The sequence below is a fragment of the Rhopilema esculentum genome, chromosome 21, assembly GCF_057945365.1.
Source record: "Rhopilema esculentum isolate cy_ngs chromosome 21, ASM5794536v1, whole genome shotgun sequence".
Taxonomy (NCBI): Eukaryota; Metazoa; Cnidaria; class Scyphozoa; order Rhizostomeae; family Rhizostomatidae; genus Rhopilema; species Rhopilema esculentum.
Genome location: NC_142835.1, coordinates 9380219 through 9400333, shown reverse-complemented (window position 1 = coordinate 9400333; position 20115 = coordinate 9380219). Strand labels below are relative to the sequence as shown.

The 20115-nt window shown below is 35.3% G+C and overlaps 1 protein-coding gene across 2 annotated transcripts; it reads left to right on the top strand.

The window, feature by feature from the left end:
- The first annotated feature begins 827 nt into the window (after nt 1-827).
- LOC135684364 (serine/threonine-protein kinase Chk1) lies at nt 828-19169 on the top strand. Of its 2 annotated transcripts, none has more exons than XM_089114852.1 (15): nt 828-958; nt 1380-1479; nt 2416-2539; nt 3061-3125; nt 3576-3645; nt 5378-5484; nt 6252-6333; nt 11071-11175; nt 12386-12467; nt 12897-12934; nt 13458-13560; nt 14044-14221; nt 14907-15038; nt 16774-16878; nt 17786-19169. In XM_089114852.1, exons 1-15 carry the CDS (start codon nt 891-893, stop codon nt 17852-17854), a joined length of 1428 nt encoding a protein of 475 aa, XP_088970978.1. In that variant the 5' UTR covers nt 828-890; the 3' UTR covers nt 17855-19169. The 2 variants fall into 2 exon arrangements, with proteins under 2 accessions (XP_088970978.1, XP_088970979.1); XM_089114853.1 differs by having other exon boundaries at nt 12897-12935; nt 13471-13560.
- The last annotated feature ends 946 nt before the right edge of the window (nt 19170-20115 follow it).

The window sequence follows — 20115 nt, the reverse complement described above, 5'->3', positions numbered from 1 at the left end:
GACGTATCCTTAGAAATCTAGATTAAATTGACTTAATCAATGTTCCCACTCTTTCGAATAAATGACGAAAAGATTGAATTCGAGTATTCGAGTATAAATCAAATATCTTGGGAGTAAAAATTTATCTGTCACTGAATAGGGAAGAGGATATCATCGTTGCCAACTGTAAGATTTCATGAGCAATAGGAATGCTCAAGTATTCTAAGATATATCATTCGTTGGTTACCGTAAAAAGAATGAGTTTCAAAATAGTTCATCCACCTTCTAAATATTGTTGCTTGAACAGGGATGTGCAGAAGAAACCATTCTAAAAAGAAGCAAAAGTTCCACATTCGGGAAGCTTGTGTCGTTACAAATAGTCCTTTTTATTAAGTATCGTTGCCACTAATATCACAACTAGATTGGTTAAATGTTAAAGAAGTGATTAATTTCGAGACCACTACTATACTAATTTGATTTAGTTATGTTTTTAAGCAAGACACATTGTAACCCAGTTTATTAAAATTTATTGAGTGTATTTAACTCTGCTGAAATAAAACAATATGAAACGAAAATTGGGGGCATTTAGATTGCCCAAAATCATTCTGTTATTGTTACAGCATTTTAAATGGGAAACTACCGATCGACCTTTTTTAGCCTACCACTCAACAAAATGTAAGTCTGTCCGGGTAAGAATAGCGATAAGTTGAAGGCTTTTTAGGCCTGAAAGTCCCTGAAAGTAGGCTGGTGAGCATGGACCAGCCAGAAGTGAATACCAATATTCCTGAAGAGCACTCTCAGCCTCGTTATGAAATTGCTTTGCAACGGTGACACAGGCTTCATTTTGGAAATTTCGCGCCAAAGCTTGCCAATGGCCTGAAGAACTCAGAACAGTTGAGCCGTACTTAAAGATGGCATTTGAGCCTTTTGTAGAAGGATGGGATTTCGTGGAGACGCTTGGAGAAGGGGCGTATGGAGAGTAAGTATTAACTAAAATGTTTGCACGTTGAAGCTCCAAGAGTAAAAAGGTTAATATAAGAGTTGAGCCCATTTCAATTCTTCCATTTGATTAATAATACATAGAGGGTGATTTTGAATATCTATGTGTAGCAGAGTTTTTTTCTCATCACCACTGAACCCAGCCGTAAAGCCGTTATCCTCCCTTCCTTCAACAAATAGCGTGGACGCTGCTGTAACTGTGTGTTGTTTGTAACTGCTGTTGTGTGCAGATCTACCTACAGGCCTAATCAGAGAAGTCGTATGTATTTTTAAATTGTGAAAGATCATATGAAGTTGAGATCATTGATAGGACTCTCTCTAAACTATTTTTTTACTCGTTTGTAAGCGATAATGAAAAGTTTCATCGGTTTTATAATAAAGTATTCAATTTATATTTCCAGGGTCCGACTTGCTGTAAACCGTACAACTCAAGAAGCAATTGCAGTTAAAATTGTCAACTCTGATAAACTTGTTGGAAACCAGGATAGCTTGAAAAAAGAGGTTCCTTTTTGCTTTTTAAATTTTATCAACAGCTTATTACAATTAACTTCAACTCATTTTACTTTTTTTGTGTTATATTAACCCAGACTAAATATAGCTTGTAAATTATGATTTCCTTCCAATATAATATACTCCAGAAAGTTTGAAAGCAATTCTGTGACAAAAAAGGTTGCCATGCAACGGCAAATTTAAAATTTTCATTAAAATAAACAAAACAGTTCTCGTGCAATTAGCTGGCTGGCCATAGAGTACCAAAGTATGATGTTGTCAAAAGTCAATCTTCGACCACATATTCTGAAAGAACAGTATAAATTTAACTCTCAGTATACAAAATCAGTTAAGCATGTTCAAAATTTGGTGTGATGTAGCCAATGGAAGATTTCAGGTTGGTACAATTTTTATGAAAAACATATTCAGCAGTTTCTTAACTGCAGTTTGTCCCAACAATTTTTATTTCACAATTTTTCAAAAACTGTTCCATTAGAATCTGATGTTTCTTTGTTTTGTTTGTTTACAAAGATAGCTGCCTAGCATGAAAAGTGGCTCTCTAACACGTTACTTCTGTATGTCCTCGTCAGCAAGGTTCATTTTTGATGCATATTTTTCCGTAACCATATTATAAATATACTCAATTAAGCTTCTTGCATCTTTTGTTGTTATATACATAATTTAATGCTAAGAATAAATAAATGAAATGAAGTTGATTGATATTCTATTAGTTCTGCCAATTGATTCTACTATTTGCTAAGTCAAACTGAATCAATGGCCTTTCAAACTCAATCAAACTTCTTTGAACACAAAATTGTCCATACTCTTGTTTCGTTTTTGAAATAAAAACCCATTAGTTTTTCTAACGTGATGGTTAATCTATAAGTTGAAAAGTGCTTGATTATTTTGTAATTTTTTTTCAACTGATACAATTTTTTCCTGTATTAGGTCTGTATTCACAAAATGCTTCAAAGCACCCACATTGTCAAATACTATGGCCAAAGAACGGAAGGTCCAAGAATTTATTTGTTTCTTGAATATGCACCTGGTGGAGAACTTTTTGACAGAATTGGTAGGCACAGAGGAATTTTGGCTTTTTAAACTTTGATTGATTGCAACCATGATGCCTTTGAATATTGCTGCCTTTCTTGTCGCAGCTTTGGATGATAATTACATACAAGTTTTGTACAAGGATTCTCTATTTGCAATGGCTTTTTACACTTGATCACCAAGGGTCTGTGGTTCGAGTCCCTTGCATGACCAAACTTTCACTCAGAGTGAGGAGAGTCGCCAGCTCTCTGTAATTCCAGGCATAGGAATCATGAGGTGTGGTCACATCGAAAGGAAGGACCAGGACACTGCTCAATAAGCATAAGCTTCTCAGTGTCCTAAAAACTACCTTCGGATGCTAGGTAGAAACAAATACAAAATACAAAGAATCTGTTTGCTCTGGGTTAGATGTTAGAAATTTACAAGCAAAAAACTAGAATTTATAAGGTCATTATCAAATACCATATGACAATCATTTGGAATATGTGGTGTATCTGCTTTTTTGTATATCTGAAATTTTCTATTTCATCTTTTATCTTTTAGAGCCTGATGTGGGAATGCCTGCACCCGAAGCTCACAAATATTTCAAGGAACTGATTTTTGGTCTGGTGAGTGATATTTTTGTTTTGTTTCATATTCACCTCTTCTTCTTGATCAGACCTGGCCGTAAGACTTTTAACAGGGGAGCAGTAAACAGCTCTCCTATTATTATTCAGGTGAGCTATAAGAATAGAAACAAAGGAAAAATTGATTTCCTGGAGAGCAAATTTGCTTTTTAGAACAATTTAGGAGAGCAGTCTCTAGCTCCCCTCCAGCGTTTGAGGAGAGCCTGGATGGGAGCAAGAGCTATGGCTCTCCTCAAATGGCCAGGCCTGCTTGATCATTCTGTCTCATTTTGATTACATCTCTTATTCGCTATTTCAAATGCTGTTTCTCTATTTCTTTATCCCAACTGTCCCCTAACAGTTTTCTCTTCTGTTATTTTCTTGATTATTTCTCTCTTTTATTTTTACCTGATTCAAAATTTCCAAACTAAATATTCACCTGTTCCCTTTTAGGAATACATACATTCAAAAGGTGTAACTCACAGAGATATAAAACCAGAGAATCTTCTTCTTGATGTGGCTGGTAATATAAATTATTGTTGGTTGTTGTGCTACCCTTTACATATTCCTCGTAAATTGTTCATGCTATTTAGTCATTTTACCATCCTTATTACTTTCTTCTCGACTCATCCTTTTTTGGCAATGATGATAAATCTACATTGTGAAGTATAATTGATTGGCTTCTAGTTGTAATTTTGTACTTTTTTATCTGTGTCCTTGACATTGACTCAAGTCAGTCCCAATGTTTGATCAGTCATTCCTTTTTATAGTTAATTATTAGGTGATGTTAATCCAGCTATCACAATCTGGAAATTTAAACTGATAAACCTAAACTGATACCTACATGAAGCCGAGTCAGACTCCTCTTAAGATCAATAAATGAATTCTTGCTGTCCTTGGCTAGCTGACAAAGTTCCTTCAGTCCAATCTTACTTTTTATTTATCCACGGCTTATTAAAAATAGTTTGCCTCTGCGAGCAAAAAAGTTTGCCCCTGCGAGCTGTGTAAAAATGTGCCTGCAAGTAAAATAGGTTGCAACTTATGGTCAGATACTGATAAATTTTGCAAATCTGCCTTTCTACTGGGTTTCTTGCTAAGCTTAGTACTGCTACACCCAATTATGTTTGTCAAAACAGATACCATATCAATATGATCATAACCACAATTTCATGAAAAACTGAACAGATGGCATAACAATTGCTGAAAGCAATTATATATACATTGATGTGTGTCGCAAGAAAGGAAATGAAGTGATCCAGTTTCTATCTGACTTTTTTGGTTGTCAAGTGGTCCTGTTGCATTAACAGAAATTTAACATAACACTGGGTTTTTTTTCTCCACAGTTTAATTAATCTTTGCCACGAAATTTTATTTCCCCGATGAGTCCAGTGCAAAGTTTCTCAGTCAACAAAGTGACTTTTACAGAATTTTGATACTTTGTTCTTTAGCTTTGAGTTTATCATTCTTGTAAGATTTGATCATTTTGATGTGCAAATGCGTTCACTCCAAAAATTGAAAGAAAAGATGCTTGTTTTTGTTGTCGCAAATTGTCAGAATTTTCTTCTAGCTGAATTTTTTTTAGAGGTACCCCATATGTATAGGAGACATGCGTGCTGCTATGGCACAAATAAGCAATAACAAAATGCCCAGAAAAGGAAACCAATGAATAACTGTAAGCGATCAGCAAATATAAATAAAGAGATAAATAAAGAGCGATATGATAAAGTAAATAAAGGTAAATAAAGATAATATGGAGATGACTTAAACCTGACATTAGCTATTGAGAACCAAACTGGCTCTATAAAAATATTGATATTCTGTCATTATGGCATGATTGTAAAAGAAAAGGAAATAGTCAATCAAGAAGTGCCTGCAGAAACTTGGAGCATGAACTTTTGTGCCTATGAGCACTGCTAAACCCAGATTGATGAGGCCAGTATTTATCCACTATAATTGCAGGAATATGCAAGACAGCATGCATGCTAACAAAACTTTTTATCATCATTTAGAAGTCAAGTTATACTTTACCTCAGCGGTTCCTATGTTTTAAGACATTCTTCTATTTGTTGGAGATAAAACATTGAACACAAATAGTTGAAAAAACGTTAAAGAGCTAAGTGACAAACATTTGAACAGAAAATGACCTTTCTTAAACAGTTTGTTGTTGTAATTCAAGAACTTTAAGGATTTTTTACATGGTAGTATTTTTTGTTTTTAAGATATGTATGACTTCATTTCATAATTTCATTTCTCAGGTAATTTGAAGATTACTGATTTTGGATTAGCAACTGTGTTCAGATACAAGGAAAAAGAGAGGCTGCTTGACAGATGTTGTGGAACACCACCATATGTAGCCCCCGAGGTTCTTTTTTTATCTTAATTCCTACTCCGTTTGGCTTGTCAGCACTATATGTATACTTTCTTAAATTTATGCTGTTATTGTCAGTGTCTAATTCCTGTCATTTGACGGTTAAGAGAAGTTAATTGTTGGGAAAAAGTTGAATTAGATGTTGGTAGAACATGGTGGAAAAAACGAGAAAAAGCTGACCAAAGGAGACTCAAATATGATTAAAAAGCTACATTTTCTATGTTATAATAATCAAGGGTTTTCATAAATTTACAAACAAGCAGGCGTGCACTTAAAACCATGCTACTTAGTAGCACAAAATATGTATTAAATCTTACAACGTTGTGTAAAGAAACAACAAATAGCTTTGCTTTTATTTCTCTGACCAATGAAATATACAGAGTCACAGTTGTGAATGCAAGGAGCTTTGTTTCCAGAACAATCAGTGGACGTTCTTCATTGCTTGACAGCAGCATATTTAAACTTTTTTAGTCTCAGGAGCAAAATTCCTAAACCAAGATATTTCTGCAAGAATATTGTTGTTTATTATTAGTCAAAGCTTAGCTACCATACCTTTGTATTTATTCTTTGTAAGATGTGCCCCCTGTAAATTATTCCAGCACTTGTGCCTCTGCAACTTTTGATTGTGCGTACCTGCCTCCAGTAAACATTCGTAGCAGCCACTTCCAGGTTTTCTGGCCATTCTTAAGTACTTCAAGATGAAGAAGCACTTATTTATTTACACATAATTATATTTCATGTCGTTTGCAATTATTTTCAAGGTGCTATCAAAGAAACAGTACAAAGCTGAACCAGCCGATGTATTTTCATGTGGTATTGTCCTTACTGCAATGCTCGCTGGAGGTGTGTTCTAGTTCACTCTTTGTAATTTTACTGTACAGTTGAATCCCCTTAAGTTGTACCCCGGATAACTCGGACTTATACCAAGTCTGACGGATTTTCCAATTTTCATCAGATTTTCCTTCCCTATCAAGCCAAAAGTCGTTCTCCGGGTAAGTCGGCTAAGTCAGATCATTTCCATACACCCCTTGGAGGTCCAACTTAATGGTATTAAACTGTATAATAAATTATTTTCCAGGAAAAGCCTGTTTTGCTAAAATAACGCAATCAGTAAGGCTAGTGCCTGCCTATGGTTTGCAGGGTCGTATCTACTTCTGTTTTAAAGGCCTTACACCCCTCCAAAATCTATAAAAAATCAATTGTTTCCAACAAACAATTTATATTGCTTATAGTGTTCGCTAACAATGATGTGCCTCCAACAATGCTGTCCCTTCTACCGTACGTGTTGTGGGTTTCAGCGTCAAAATTAAGGTGACGCTTTGATGCAATACTTGTAAATGAAAATCTTACTAAGAATTCTATGGATATTGATAATGAAAATCGTTGGTAAAGGCAGTTGAAAGATAAAGAAAGGAATATCTGCAGCAGACGAATAAGGGAATTTGAATTTAAAGGGTTTGGATTTAGTGACTTGATCATGAGAAGATAATGATCAATAACTCATTAATTGGTCAGATGAAAACTGCTAACAACGATTGTCGATTTGGCAAAATAATCGAATATCCAGTTCTGTGTGTTGCTGGTTATTGGTGACGAGAGGTTTTATAGCATTGGTTTTAAAAGAACGGACTTGATTAAAGATGCGGTTCTTAAGCTTGTGAAGTCTTGAAAAGGACTGGTATGGGGTTTCGTCATTTTCTTAAGGTTGATCTGTAAAATTGGTTTATGCAAGAGGCACATATAAGAAATTTCTATTGAACATAGTTGAGCTAAGAAGAAATGGACTTAAACAGAGCATGGTTTCTCTACAGTAAGATGGGAAGGAAGGATTGGTATTGGTTTACAGAAAGAAAATTTATAAAACCATGCTAAATCCCTTGTATTACTGTTATTTAAGCTCTCGAGGTGGTCGTTGGTTATGTTGGGTACAAATTAACACTTATTTCTAAGCCAACAACTACACATTCGTATAGAATTATTGCACAAGCCAGCTTTGTTTTCTAATATTTTTTGCTGTACATTATTTAAAAGTTTTAAATGGAAAACTGCCTGTCTTCGTAACTTGTATTTGTATCCTACATATAACGTCCTGTAAATGGTACATGTATATATGAATAATGCTCTGTCAGTGGCGAGCACCTGGGGGGGTGAAGGGGGGCAGTCGCCCCTCCAATGTTTTGGAAGACAATGCTCTTTTGTTCTAAAACAATGATAAAATGTGACGTCATCTTATCAAAACAATAGGCTTGCCCCCCCTCCCCCCAATATTTGACCAAGTGTCCGCCACTATGCCCTGCATATACGAAATCCTATACATATATTTTGCAATAGAATTTATCTTTGTCTAACCCAATAGCAAAAAACTATCAAAGAGAAAGCTTTGATCGTTTAAATATGTGAATTGGATTTCGAAAAATGATCTTTTTCACACTTGCTTCAAAATACATTCCTTACCTTATGAGTTGAATTATCACTTGTTTTAAAGTATAGAGGTAACAGACGGAAATATGTTAAACAGGCATAAGTTGTCCCTAAGAATGCAATTTGTCGAAAAAATCTCTTTCTCGATAAAAACAGGCAAGTTAAGAACGTTAATGAATTCCTGAATGGCTTAGGATAACCAACTTTTTTCTTCTTCAGTAAGTTATTTTACTGTCTAGACAACAGATCTTGAATCAGTCTGGTAGCTCCAAGTTTACCACGGAAACCAAAAAAGATAAATTTAGGGGTTGTTTTTCTATTCTAGTTTTCCATTCCTTTGAGATCGTCCTATTTACACTACACGTTTTTTTATAAGAAAGTTTTTTCAGCCCAGCCCTCAGACTTTCTTACCTATTTCCTAATTTAAGTACTAACACTTTCTTAGCACTTTCTTAACGTAAAATTGGAAAGTTTTACGTTACTGGTGGAGAAAATGAAATGCTATAAATATGCCATATTTCTCAAAAACCCTCAACGTCATACTGTATTTGTCGTTTCCTGTTCAGCACATTACTGTATTGTTGAAATATTTCACTCTTACACCGCAATTTCCTTTGAAACTTTGAACATCTAAATTTTTCAACTTTCGTAGGTTTTCAAAGATCCAGCCCTGAATTTTCTTAACTTTTTGAAGAACCGAGCACAACTTTCTTATAAAACATCATCATCAGGTACCATCTTCTATCGGAAGGTTGGCTACCATGACTCTCCAACTATCCCAAAATCTGAGTTTTGGTTTGTTGTCATGGTCATATATAAAACTTTCTTAAAATAAAAACGTGTAATTCCACTATTACGTCCAACAGCGAGATCCCCACTGTAGTACAGCCGACTCCATTCATAGTAGCATCAAATGCTTGAATGAATGGATCTTTGATCTGTAGTAGCTTGAATAGAGTGACCTTAAATGAAATGTGGTTGTAAACGGTGCTTCATTGAACATATTGCATGCGACCAAAGGGGACCGAATGAATATACGTTGTTAAGCTTTGATATTTCCCAGCAACTATTGTTTGATCGTGTCTCTCTTTACAATATTATGTGTGATGACTGTCTTTGCTACAACCCTGGACAAAAGTTTTTAGAAGCAGTTTGTTACTCTTATTCTATATAATTAATTATCGTTACTACACTCATTTTTTTATAAGAAACTGGCTATAAGAAACGAGTACTGGACAGTCGGAACAAAGTAAGAAACTTCAGTGCTCGAAGCAAAAAAATTAAGAAACTATTAAATCGTGATAAAGCTGAGAACAATGAAAATTTGTAAAATCTAAGAACATGATTGCGACACAAGCGATAAAATACACTTCCCACATCTAAATACATCATCAGAACGGTAGCGAATCTCTTGACGTGATAAAAAAGGTCACAAACATTTCATAAAATAGCATAATTTCATAACAGTAGAAACATCTTCTGTAATAGTTCCTAACATTAACTTAAATTTCTTCCTAGCATGAAAATTAAATATAAGGAACCCCAAATATAAAATTCATGACATCATAATTAAAAAGTTCTTAAGAAACAATGAGTATTGAAATTTCCAGAACATTAAGAAACTGGAATGCTCAACATCGACCTTTGTTTCTTATAAAAAAATGAGTGTATCAAGCTATTTGTTTCCACGACTCTTACTTTTACAGATTTTGTCTGTGGAAGTATTATATTTTTTTCAAAATTTTCTAGCACTGGAGACCAAAAGAATTCGGCGCAAGTAGCTTGCCCCCAAGAAAGAAATTTATTCCCAAATTTTCGTGTGTCTCTACCAACTGACTGCTAATTTTGCAGGGGCCACTTATCACACCCAGCAATCTCCACCAAGGAAATTTTCCGCCTTGTTTGACATCGTCTCAGTCTGTCAAATTTCAGAGAAATAGAATTTATAATGACTCGGTTTCTTACCTCTGTGCCTCTTAAATATGTCTTGTTTCATTTTTCACCGTCTAAGTATAGCATTACATTGATATTACAGAGTTAGCGCGCTTTTTTGTAAATAAATATCAACGATGTTGAATTCCACCTTTGAAAGCGTTTTCAGGCAGCACCGTGTATGCAGAGACATTTTGCTAAATTAATAAAAGCAAGCCAAAGCCAGTGGCCAGATATTTTTTACGCTCTAACGGTCGAGTGGTCAAAAATAGCGACCATTATAGAACATTGCCAAACTAAAACGAAAATTGATGAAAACAAGTTGACAATCTATGAATCACTTCCGGCTGTTCAACCTCTGTTCAAAGGAAATATCTTGAAATTACGAGGAAAATTTATCGCAAGGAGGGCTGTTTCATATCTACAATGTCTTCTAAAACGTGTTCAGCAATAAAATTTGTGACTATTTTAACCTTCTTTTTCCTTTCAGGTTTAATCCAATTTAGTCTCGAATTGTACTAGGTAGCATTGGCATTTTCTTTAGAAGACAATCTATGAAAGTTATATCATTACCTAATACTTTTTATTTTTATTGGACACTGCTACAGGACTTCAAATGTATTTCCCTGCGCTAAAGCTTCTTGACTGATTATCAAAATTAAGATTTCTCGAAAATGATACACTGAACAGTGATTAAACAACATCAAAGGAGTTATTCGAAATCATTTTGTGTCTACTTGTATAAGAGACTGCTAAATAACCTTCCAAAGGTCGTGTTATGTCATGTTTCCTGAACTCCTGGCAACGAATAATGCGATAAATGAACTTGAATGTTTCAGTTTTCCTCTTTCTATGAAATTCTTCCCAATTCTTCAGTTTCCCAGTTTCTGCCATTCAATTTGACTTCCCCCTCCAGTATCACTTGAGTTACTTACTTTGAAGCATGTTATGACGTGAAATAAAGGGCAAATTGTGTGAGGTAAAATTGACAATTTTACCTTAATTTCAAGTTATATCGTCACATTTGATTGTACGACACACGAATCTTAGTTGTTTGAAACATCTGTATGCTATTCTATTTTGGGCATAATATTTGTCACATTGATATGGTCACATTTTTTATTATGGAACTTCAGTCTGCCTGCCTTCTCATATCACCAATCCCATAACCAATCGGCCAATTTTTTATTAAATAAAATTTCAAAACCAGTTATTTATTTTCCACAGAACTGCCTTGGGATGAGCCAAGTGATCGATGCAAAGAATACATCGATTGGAAAGAAAACCGTTCGTATAACACACCATGGACGAAAATCGATACAATCCCTTTGGGTATGCGTATTCTATGCATGTTGGAATCCATTTAACTTTAATATTTTTGATCCTGCCTCAGTGTCATTGCAGCTTGGGATAAGGGGACTATAGCCTGTCCAGAGAAACTCTGTCGCTAGATTCATCGTAACCTGCAATTTTGACCTGAAATTCATATAGAATTCAAATAAAAAAATCAATTTCTGATGGCAAAGACCATTTGGACGATAGCCGTGTTTTCAGTAACCTCTTCACTTAATTGCAGTTCCTTTTGGAAATCTTTTTATAAATGGCTCTCTTTTTAATGTCAGTCCCTCTGATTACAGAAATTGTACCTTTTTCTTCACTCGCTACGACGGGTTTGCAACACTGTCTGAATTCCTCACTTTGTGCGTCGTTTGTTGAGTGATGCAAAACATTCAGATCCATTTGTATTTGTAGGTTAAGGCATTTCCATGTTGTGATGAACGTAAAATATCATTGTTCTTGCTAGAAAAATAATCATACGTATTACCAATAAAGATCAATAGGCACAAAATTTTCATGACATATTCTTTATTCTGTGTCCTCCCTTACCGTAATGATTGGATAAAGCCCCCTGTTGAATAAGCTCCTCCCGATTATGCTGTCAGATTTTGAAATAAGCAGCCAATCAGTTTCAACCTCTGTTTTTACATCTTTGTGCACTCCTTTACAATTTAGCTGAAAAACTCTTTATCTAGTTAATTTATTATTAGCCCTTCACAAAGGTTATCTTCTTATACCAGCTGTACGCATATTTATAAACAGCCATTCCTGTGGAATTAGTACGAAGTCAAGTTTTTGTTTACATCAAGCACTGCTACTGACATTCATTCAGTATAAGATTATCGGTTAAAACTTCCTATCCACGCCTCATAAACACGGGCCTCTGGTTACCGATGCACAGCCCATTCAGTAAAACTGGACCTCGGAAACCGCATGAAAGCCGCCATTCACAGAGCTACAATCAGTTTGTAACCTACCGTGTACATGGTTTCAATGACTCAGAGGATTAATATTCTATAGAAATAAAAGCGAAAGTATATGATATAACGAGACAATTAAGCCGTGCCACGCCCAAGTTACTGAAATTCCGTTCATCATAGAATCCGTCGTTGCCTTCATTTTTTGGAACGACTTTTTCCCCTGAATTTGTATTCATCATGTAAACTGCTTTTTTCCTCTCCTGACGCCACTCTGTATCTCATAGCATTACTAAAGAAAATATTGCAACCAAACTCTGAAAAGAGATATACTATACCGCAAATTAAAAAAGACAAATGGTTTATGAGGTATGTTTTATACATACTGGAAAATTTTATCATATTCCAAATTTCTTCTTTTTATGAAAGACGTGCTTTGGTCATCTTTTTTCAAATAATAGCTAAGATTTTGAATAGAATTCAACAGAACATCAACTTGCGAAAACTCTGCTATTTCTTATTAAATCTCAGTGAATGAAATGCCTTCATGTCCCTAGCAAGTTTGAAAGTTCAAGAAATCAATTAAGTTTATCAAATATATTTGTTTAAAATGTTAGATACTTTTATCAAAGAAAACTTACCAATCCAGCTTGCCTTGGGAACTAAAGCGAAACCACCGTCAGTAAATCAGAGTCTTTCTTTAAGATTTCAAACGAAACAAGGTCTTTGTGTAGTTACACAGATTTGATTTTGTTTGTTTACATTGTAGTCACAATTCGTCTTGTAATTAATTCGCAGATCTTTTAGTACCCTGAAAAGCAAGAGCCCTAGGGAAGGTAGGATACATCCTTTAATATTTCAATTAATTTGAAATTATTTGTAAGCAAATGTTTTAAATTTGTCTTTATCTCAGTTTAGTTAACGTTTTTCTTCACGAAATCGGCATCGACTCGTCGCTAAACTGTAGTTTGTTGGCTGAAGTCACACGTCTTCATCTGAAGGCTAAACTTTGATATAAAATGTCCTTTAATGATCGTGTGTGGTCTTGGGAATATCTTCCAGGTCCTTTATTTTGGCAAACAACATATCATTAGGTGTGTGGTCAATTTAGTGCATTCATAGAACTCCCCTTTTTGTATATTACAGAAGCCGCATTAAAAGTTACAAAGGCTAACTTTTGCATCTTTGCTGTTTAGATTCCATGTTTATGTTTTGTTTTCTTGGAGAACTGCAGTTGTTGGGTTTCATTTGTATGTACTTGAATTGTAAGCGAGTGCAAGCTAGAACTTTAAAGATTAGCATATCAGATAGTTTGAATACTCGAAAATTATTAAATCTCATCTCGTTTTGGAATCTTAGGCCTGTCAAGTTGCCTGTCAAGTTGCACTCCTCCGCAATGTTCTCAGGGCTTCAAGAGACACAGATCTGACCGAGATACAACACCCTCCTCGAAAAAATCATGGTATAAAATGTTCGATTTATTAATATCACAATATATAATTCTGTATACGTTCTGAAATGTTAGCTTTTTTAACATCAACACGAAAGACCTTCCTCTACATCTTGATATTTTAAGTTAACGAGTCTCAGAAAAATTGGAAGATTGTTGAACATCGTTGCCAAGATGTCGAAGCGGTAGACCTTTTTTCTCTCTTGCTTTGATTTTTGGAGTGAATATATATGGTTCTGTAACAGAGGTATTAATCTTTCTGTATTGGGTATAAATATTTCCTAACGTAGAGTTTTCGGTCTATGTTCTGACGTTTTATACTCTGAAGAGTGTCAGACGAAAAACTTTAGTTTACTAAATGTTTGCTTTTTTCAAAGCCATTTTCAAGTTTTGCACCACCAAAAGATTCTTTCTGTATTATGCTATATTTTATTCTAGCAATGTTTTGTTATTTTCATTTTGCACCACTGAAAATTGATTATCTTTTAATAATAGTTTACGAATATCGAGCACCCAACCAGAACCACGGCTGCGGAATGACACTGGATACAACGACGAAGAAGATGATGATGGCGATAGAAAAAATGAATGGACGAATCTTTGCTTTTCCCAACCTCTTCACGTTGATGATCTCATACTGAGTCAAACACAATGCACACCTGGGTCTTCACAGGTATCTTACTTGTTATTTCATCGTACCCTGTATTTTCAGAAGGATTGCTGTTTCCTATTTTGTGCTTCACGCTTGACACATAACTCTTCACTAGCATTCATGTGATCGAATTCTCAAGACATCCTGAAATGGAGACATTTTAACCACATTTCTAGCCACTCCCGAGCAAAAGACCAATTTTTTGAAAGTTAAAAATATTTTCTTCCTGTTAAGTACTCGCCTTAAAATTTTCCTTAGTACCGTGGAAGCAGGGGGGGGGCTGTTGGGGCTTAAACTCCCCCAAAAATTATTTTAATGTACTTGTTACCAAAATGTACTTAAACCCTACAATAAGCCGGAGAAATCATGTTCATCCCACCGTCTAAATGCATTAGCCCCCTTAAAATGTAAGATGCTCCGTGGTTTCTTCAATTTCCTTATGAGTATAACATACCTTTGAGTGATTTTAGATTTTATGTGTCATGAAACAATATACAACAGAATATACTGATGAAAGGTTATCTTTTATCATAACTTTATGCATTTCAACACTGAACACTTAAATTTCTAAACTTACGAGACCAAATCAAGTTCACAATCCTCGTATATTTTAGCAAATGTTTTATTTCATATCAAATAATTCTAGAATCCTTCCCAATGAATTTTTTTCCTTTTGCTTAGAAACAAGTTCCTTCTTTCATTTTAGAACCCTATACAACATTTAGCAAAGCGGATGACTCGCTTCAGTGTCTCAAAATCATTCGAAGAATTTACAAAAAAGTTGCTTTGTTTGTTTGAAGATTTTAAATACAACTACAAAACATTGGCACACGGTCAGGTAAATTTCACAGCTTTTGATTATTTGCTACTCTTGTTGTTGTTTATTATTTGTTTGTTATGAAATTTGAATGTTTTTTAAATACAACTACAAAACATTGACACACGGTCAGGTAAATTTCTCAGCTTTTGATTATTTCCTACTTTTGTTGTTGTTTATTATTTGTTTGTTATGAAATTTGAATGTTTTTTAAATACAACTACAAAACATTGGCACACGGTCAGGTAAATTTCTCAGCTTTTGATTATTTCCTACTTTTGTTGTTGTTTATTATTTGTTTGTTATGAAATTTGAATGTTTTTTAAATACAACTACAAAACATTGGCACACGGTCAGGTAAATTTCTCAGCTTTTGATTATTTGCTACTCTTGTTGTTGTTTATTATTTGTTGGTTATGAAATTTGAATGTCTTTTCATTACTTTTTCATAGTGCTGCTTAAACGATATCTTCATATGGGAGATTTTTGCCGCGATACGCGAAATATTGAGGCAAGCTTTGCCTGGAATTTTCTCTTGAATAATAACAGTTGCAAATCACACCAAAGGCAAAAAATGCCCATTTTCAATATCAACAAATCAACGTAAAACCCAGTGGTAGCAAGTTGTTATTAATTGTTATATTTTGTGAATAAAAATTGTAAACACATTTTCCTGTATTGTGATGGACATCCTGCTGTAGATGTTCTTTGCAAGAGTAAATTCAGTAACTGCTCTTATATTCGTGCGATCAGCTCTTCCCTTTCACTCGGATGTTTGCAGGATCTGTCAATACTTGCGCGCTTTAACAAGTGCTTTTCATCGTTTCATTTCATTTCGAAAATCTAATAAGGGTAGCCCTTAGGAAGTGCTCATTTTCAAGCGGCCATTCATTAAGGAAAACCAGTTGCTATTTTCATTCTTAATTTTAAATCAGCTTTTCCGTTCACCGGCTAAATACTATTGACTTTCTGCCTTCTAGAAAATCAACCCTAGATCTATGGATGTAGCCTACCTCTAGATCTTTAGAAATGACCCTGAAAAAGCAGAAAGGGTTTCTGTAAATTTGTTTTTTAAGATTTCGTCCAGTTTTTACATATTTGTCAAAAGAGTGTGTGAAAGGCCGTTTTAGTTACTTTGTATAAAGAATATATTTTTTTCGATACAGTTTAGATGTATTTCTAGCTCTCTACATTGAGAATATTTGCTTTTAATATGTTTAATAACCAAAAGTAACATCGTAACCATGTTATATGCATACTTTGAGTAGAAACATACATTCATACATGTCTAATTTCACCTCACTTTACTCTAACATAATGTAGCCTAATTACGGCTCATGCAGAAGTCGATTGAACACGTTTTCACGAAAGACATTATCATATTGTAAAAAAGTGCATTGGAGTAAACTTATTCCAAAGTAGGTTTGATACCAGAGTAATTGTGTTGAATGCAGCATGTATTGAAAGTTATCAAAAAGGGTACTTGACTCGTGCCACTACCATACAATTGAATTTATTTGGCAGTGAAGATTAATGGTTTTTTAATATTTTTTATATTTATAAGAGAAGAGAGGCAGCCAGCACCTGGGGACAAGTAAAATGCCCTCTGTAGATAAGTGCCCGTTCTACTTGGATATTAGGAAATTCAGGAAATTATGGGATAGAATTATCAGAGGTTTCGTTGTTTTTCTGTTTTGGCAAATAATGCTCTCGCTGTTGTTTTTCAAACTTATAACATTCATTTTTCTTATTTCAGTTTTCTATTTCGACAATTGATCGACGCAGGAATCAGCTCTCATTCCGCATAAATCTGATCGACATGAACAGAAAACCGTTACTCGTTGACTTTAGGCATTGCAAGGTGAGTTGTTATGCTAAGAAAGTTGAATCCTGCATAATGGCAATCACCGTTTGTACTGCCGATGGGGAAGTTTTGTTATTCTACCGGCGTTGACGCTGTAGTGGGGAAATTGTTTCAACTTGATTTCTTTACATTATACCGGTTAACTTTCCAATTTTTACGAACAACCGTAAGAATACGAATCCGGATTCAGAAGCTACAGTACATAAGCATCGGTTTGTCCGCTACAGTGTAAATGCCATCTAAGTAAGACCGTAGGCCAACTATTTAGCATTAATGTCCATGCAAATTAAGCGTCTTTTGAATTCAGCCTGCAGCGACACAAGATAAGATTAACCACTCTTTTTAACCAATCTTGAATGTAGCTTCCTCTTTCTTCAGCAAAGAATGTTACGTGGCAACGTTTTTTAAAATGTAAAAGTGTCCTTGGTCCAAAAAGTAAAAACATTAAGAGTCACACACTTGTAATGTAAAAAAGTTTATATGGTTTCAGAAATCCCTACACTTGAAAACCGCCATCATTCACAACTGCTGCAGCCAAAGCATCATCATTAAGTAGATAAAGCAAGATGTTTAGTGTGCAATTGTGGAAGGTGTCTGTTCTTGGAAGAAGTTCGTTATTGGGAGGTACCCGTTATTGGATGATGTGGGATTATGGAAGATGTCCGTTAATTTTATTTCCTTTATGATGCATTTAACCGAATTCGCTGGGCCATGGTATCTCTATTGCTACCTGCAGTAAGTTATCCCAATACACACTAACAGAATGCTGAATTGCTTTTTACTCACACAAGGGAAAGGGAATTGCTATTGGTATTAACTTTCCAAATTCTTCATCTCTTTTGTAGTCCATGTTGCAGTTTTTGGAAGCTGGTTGATCTTTGAATGAATTTACATTTCTTTTTAGGGCGACGGGATCGAATTCAAAAGACAGTTTAGAAATCTGCGAGAAAAATTGTCAAAGTATATTGTTTAAAAAATGTAGAAATGAAATGAAGCAGCTGGAAATGTATGCGTTTTGCAACAGAAAATACCAGAAGAGTAAAATGCAACTGTATTGGTTCTTTCAGTTGTTTATTGACAATGAAGTTTGTTGTTAAGCGGCTTTTGCCTCCTCCACCCTCTTTTCATTGGCAGCTGCTTGCTATGAGTACATAATGGATATACGAATTTGAGTTTGCCAATGAAGGAAGGCTTTTGTCACGGTAACAGTGGTCAAGAGGAAGTCCCAGATTGAAAATTGAAAGTTAAGGACCACCAAACAATCAATGCTATTGATACTTTTAACAGAGACGCTCCATTAGACATTGCTGAGATGATGGGCCTAGTTTTTGACTGGCATGGCTATGTACTACTTATCGAATGGTCTCAGGCGAGCCCGAATACAGATCTTCCACAATCCAACCCTCCAGCTCTATCCTGTTTCCCGTTTCTTTCTTAAGGTTATCGACATACAGTTGAAACCCGTTAATTCGGACATTCAAAGGTTGCAAGTCTGATCTAGCGATTGTCTGGCTTACCCGGCGTACGCCTTGAGAGTAGCTTTTTGACTTGGATGAGGCAGGAAAATCCAATGGAAATGGAAAAGGTCTGAATTAGCGAAAGTCCGAGCAATCCAGCGTACGACTTAACAGGATTCAACTGTAGATCTGTTGATGTCTCTCTTATCTCTTTATTGATTGCATCTTGTACTTCCTAGAGAACCAGCCTGCTTCCAGGTATGACATTTGCCTTGCTCGGGTATTTCTCATATAATCTATCATTCTAACATGAACCTTTGACCCATGCCAACAGTCGCTACATCCCCTCTCCTTAAGCCTCCTTGTGCGATAAATTTTTGATGCAAGTTATTCACAGAATGAATTTTTGCTCTAGATAGCTTTGGACGAGTGAAGTTGTATTTTGCAGTAAGAATGCTATCCCAAATTCTCTTATCAAATGCTGGTCCTTTTTACGAAACTAAAGTCAGAAAACGGTACGGTTAGAATCACTTAACTTTTAACGTTTGTCTTATTAATTCCTCCCTTTCAGATGTTTCAGAATATTACCCGTCCAATTATACGACAAGTTATATTTAGCTTCTAAACACACCGATTGTTGCAGTCAACTCTAATCTGTTGAACCAGGTGTAGTTTCTGCTGTTTACATTTTAGTAGATGCGGAATCATTTTTAACATCTTCCATCAAATATTGTTGGTTTTAGGTTTAAGAAATATTTAGTCACATGTTTTGTTGCTATGCTTCATTGTAACTTTAAAAAGAATCTGTATTAAATTGCAATTGGAATCTGATCCGTCGGTTTCTTCTATTATTTTCATTGTCCTCTTCGTCTAATGGGCGAAAAATATTCCTTAGATTAGCAGTGGTAGACTCGGAGGAGTAAAGGGGAAATTGTTGCGATTTTCAGATTCCTTAGAAGAAACAAATGTTGCCTAAATATCTTTTCTGTGGGTACTCTATGTCAATTCGATGTTAATTGATTTTATTCCGAATTTTGGCATGGTTGGCCCAAATATCCGTTCTGTGGGTGCTATACTTCAGTTTTGTAAGAGATAGAAAGTCAACCTTTGCTTTTTTGCGAATTTTAACATGGTTTTTCGTTCAATGAAAGTCAATAACAGGTTTTCCACGCCTTCTTTTAAGAGATCTAGATTTAGGATAAATTCTAAAGATGTGAATGGAGGGCGAATAAACTTTTGATAATTCAAGGTTTGTGATAATGTTGACCCTTTTCAACCTTCCACGGAAACAATTCTTTAAAAAACAAAATAGTTCTTTAAACAAACATTTCTTCCATGTTTTACGGGAAGGGTGAATGGTTATCAACAGAAAGCGTATTGCGTGACGTTTTTCTCGTTGGTTTGCTCTAATGATAAAACCCAAGATCAAAAATTTCGAACTTTCCTTCATCCAAGCTTTCACAAATGGATTGCAAAAGGAAAGAGACTACATTAGACTTGGTGGGGGGGGGGCCATAAGTGGAAAGAAAGGGGCACCTTTATGAGCGACAAGTAGGTACTCACCGTAGATCCTCGAATTGGCCCCCCCCTCGAAAAATCCCTCCCCTCGAATAAGCCCCCATTCTAAAACTACAAACTGTTAATAAGCTTCCCCTCGAATAAACCCCCTCTGCTACCGTATATTCTCGAACTGCACCCCTAAATTGGACTGTTTTTGACATCTGAGGTTGCCTATGGCGTTTTATTGAATTACCACGACAAATTCGTACTTTTGGTA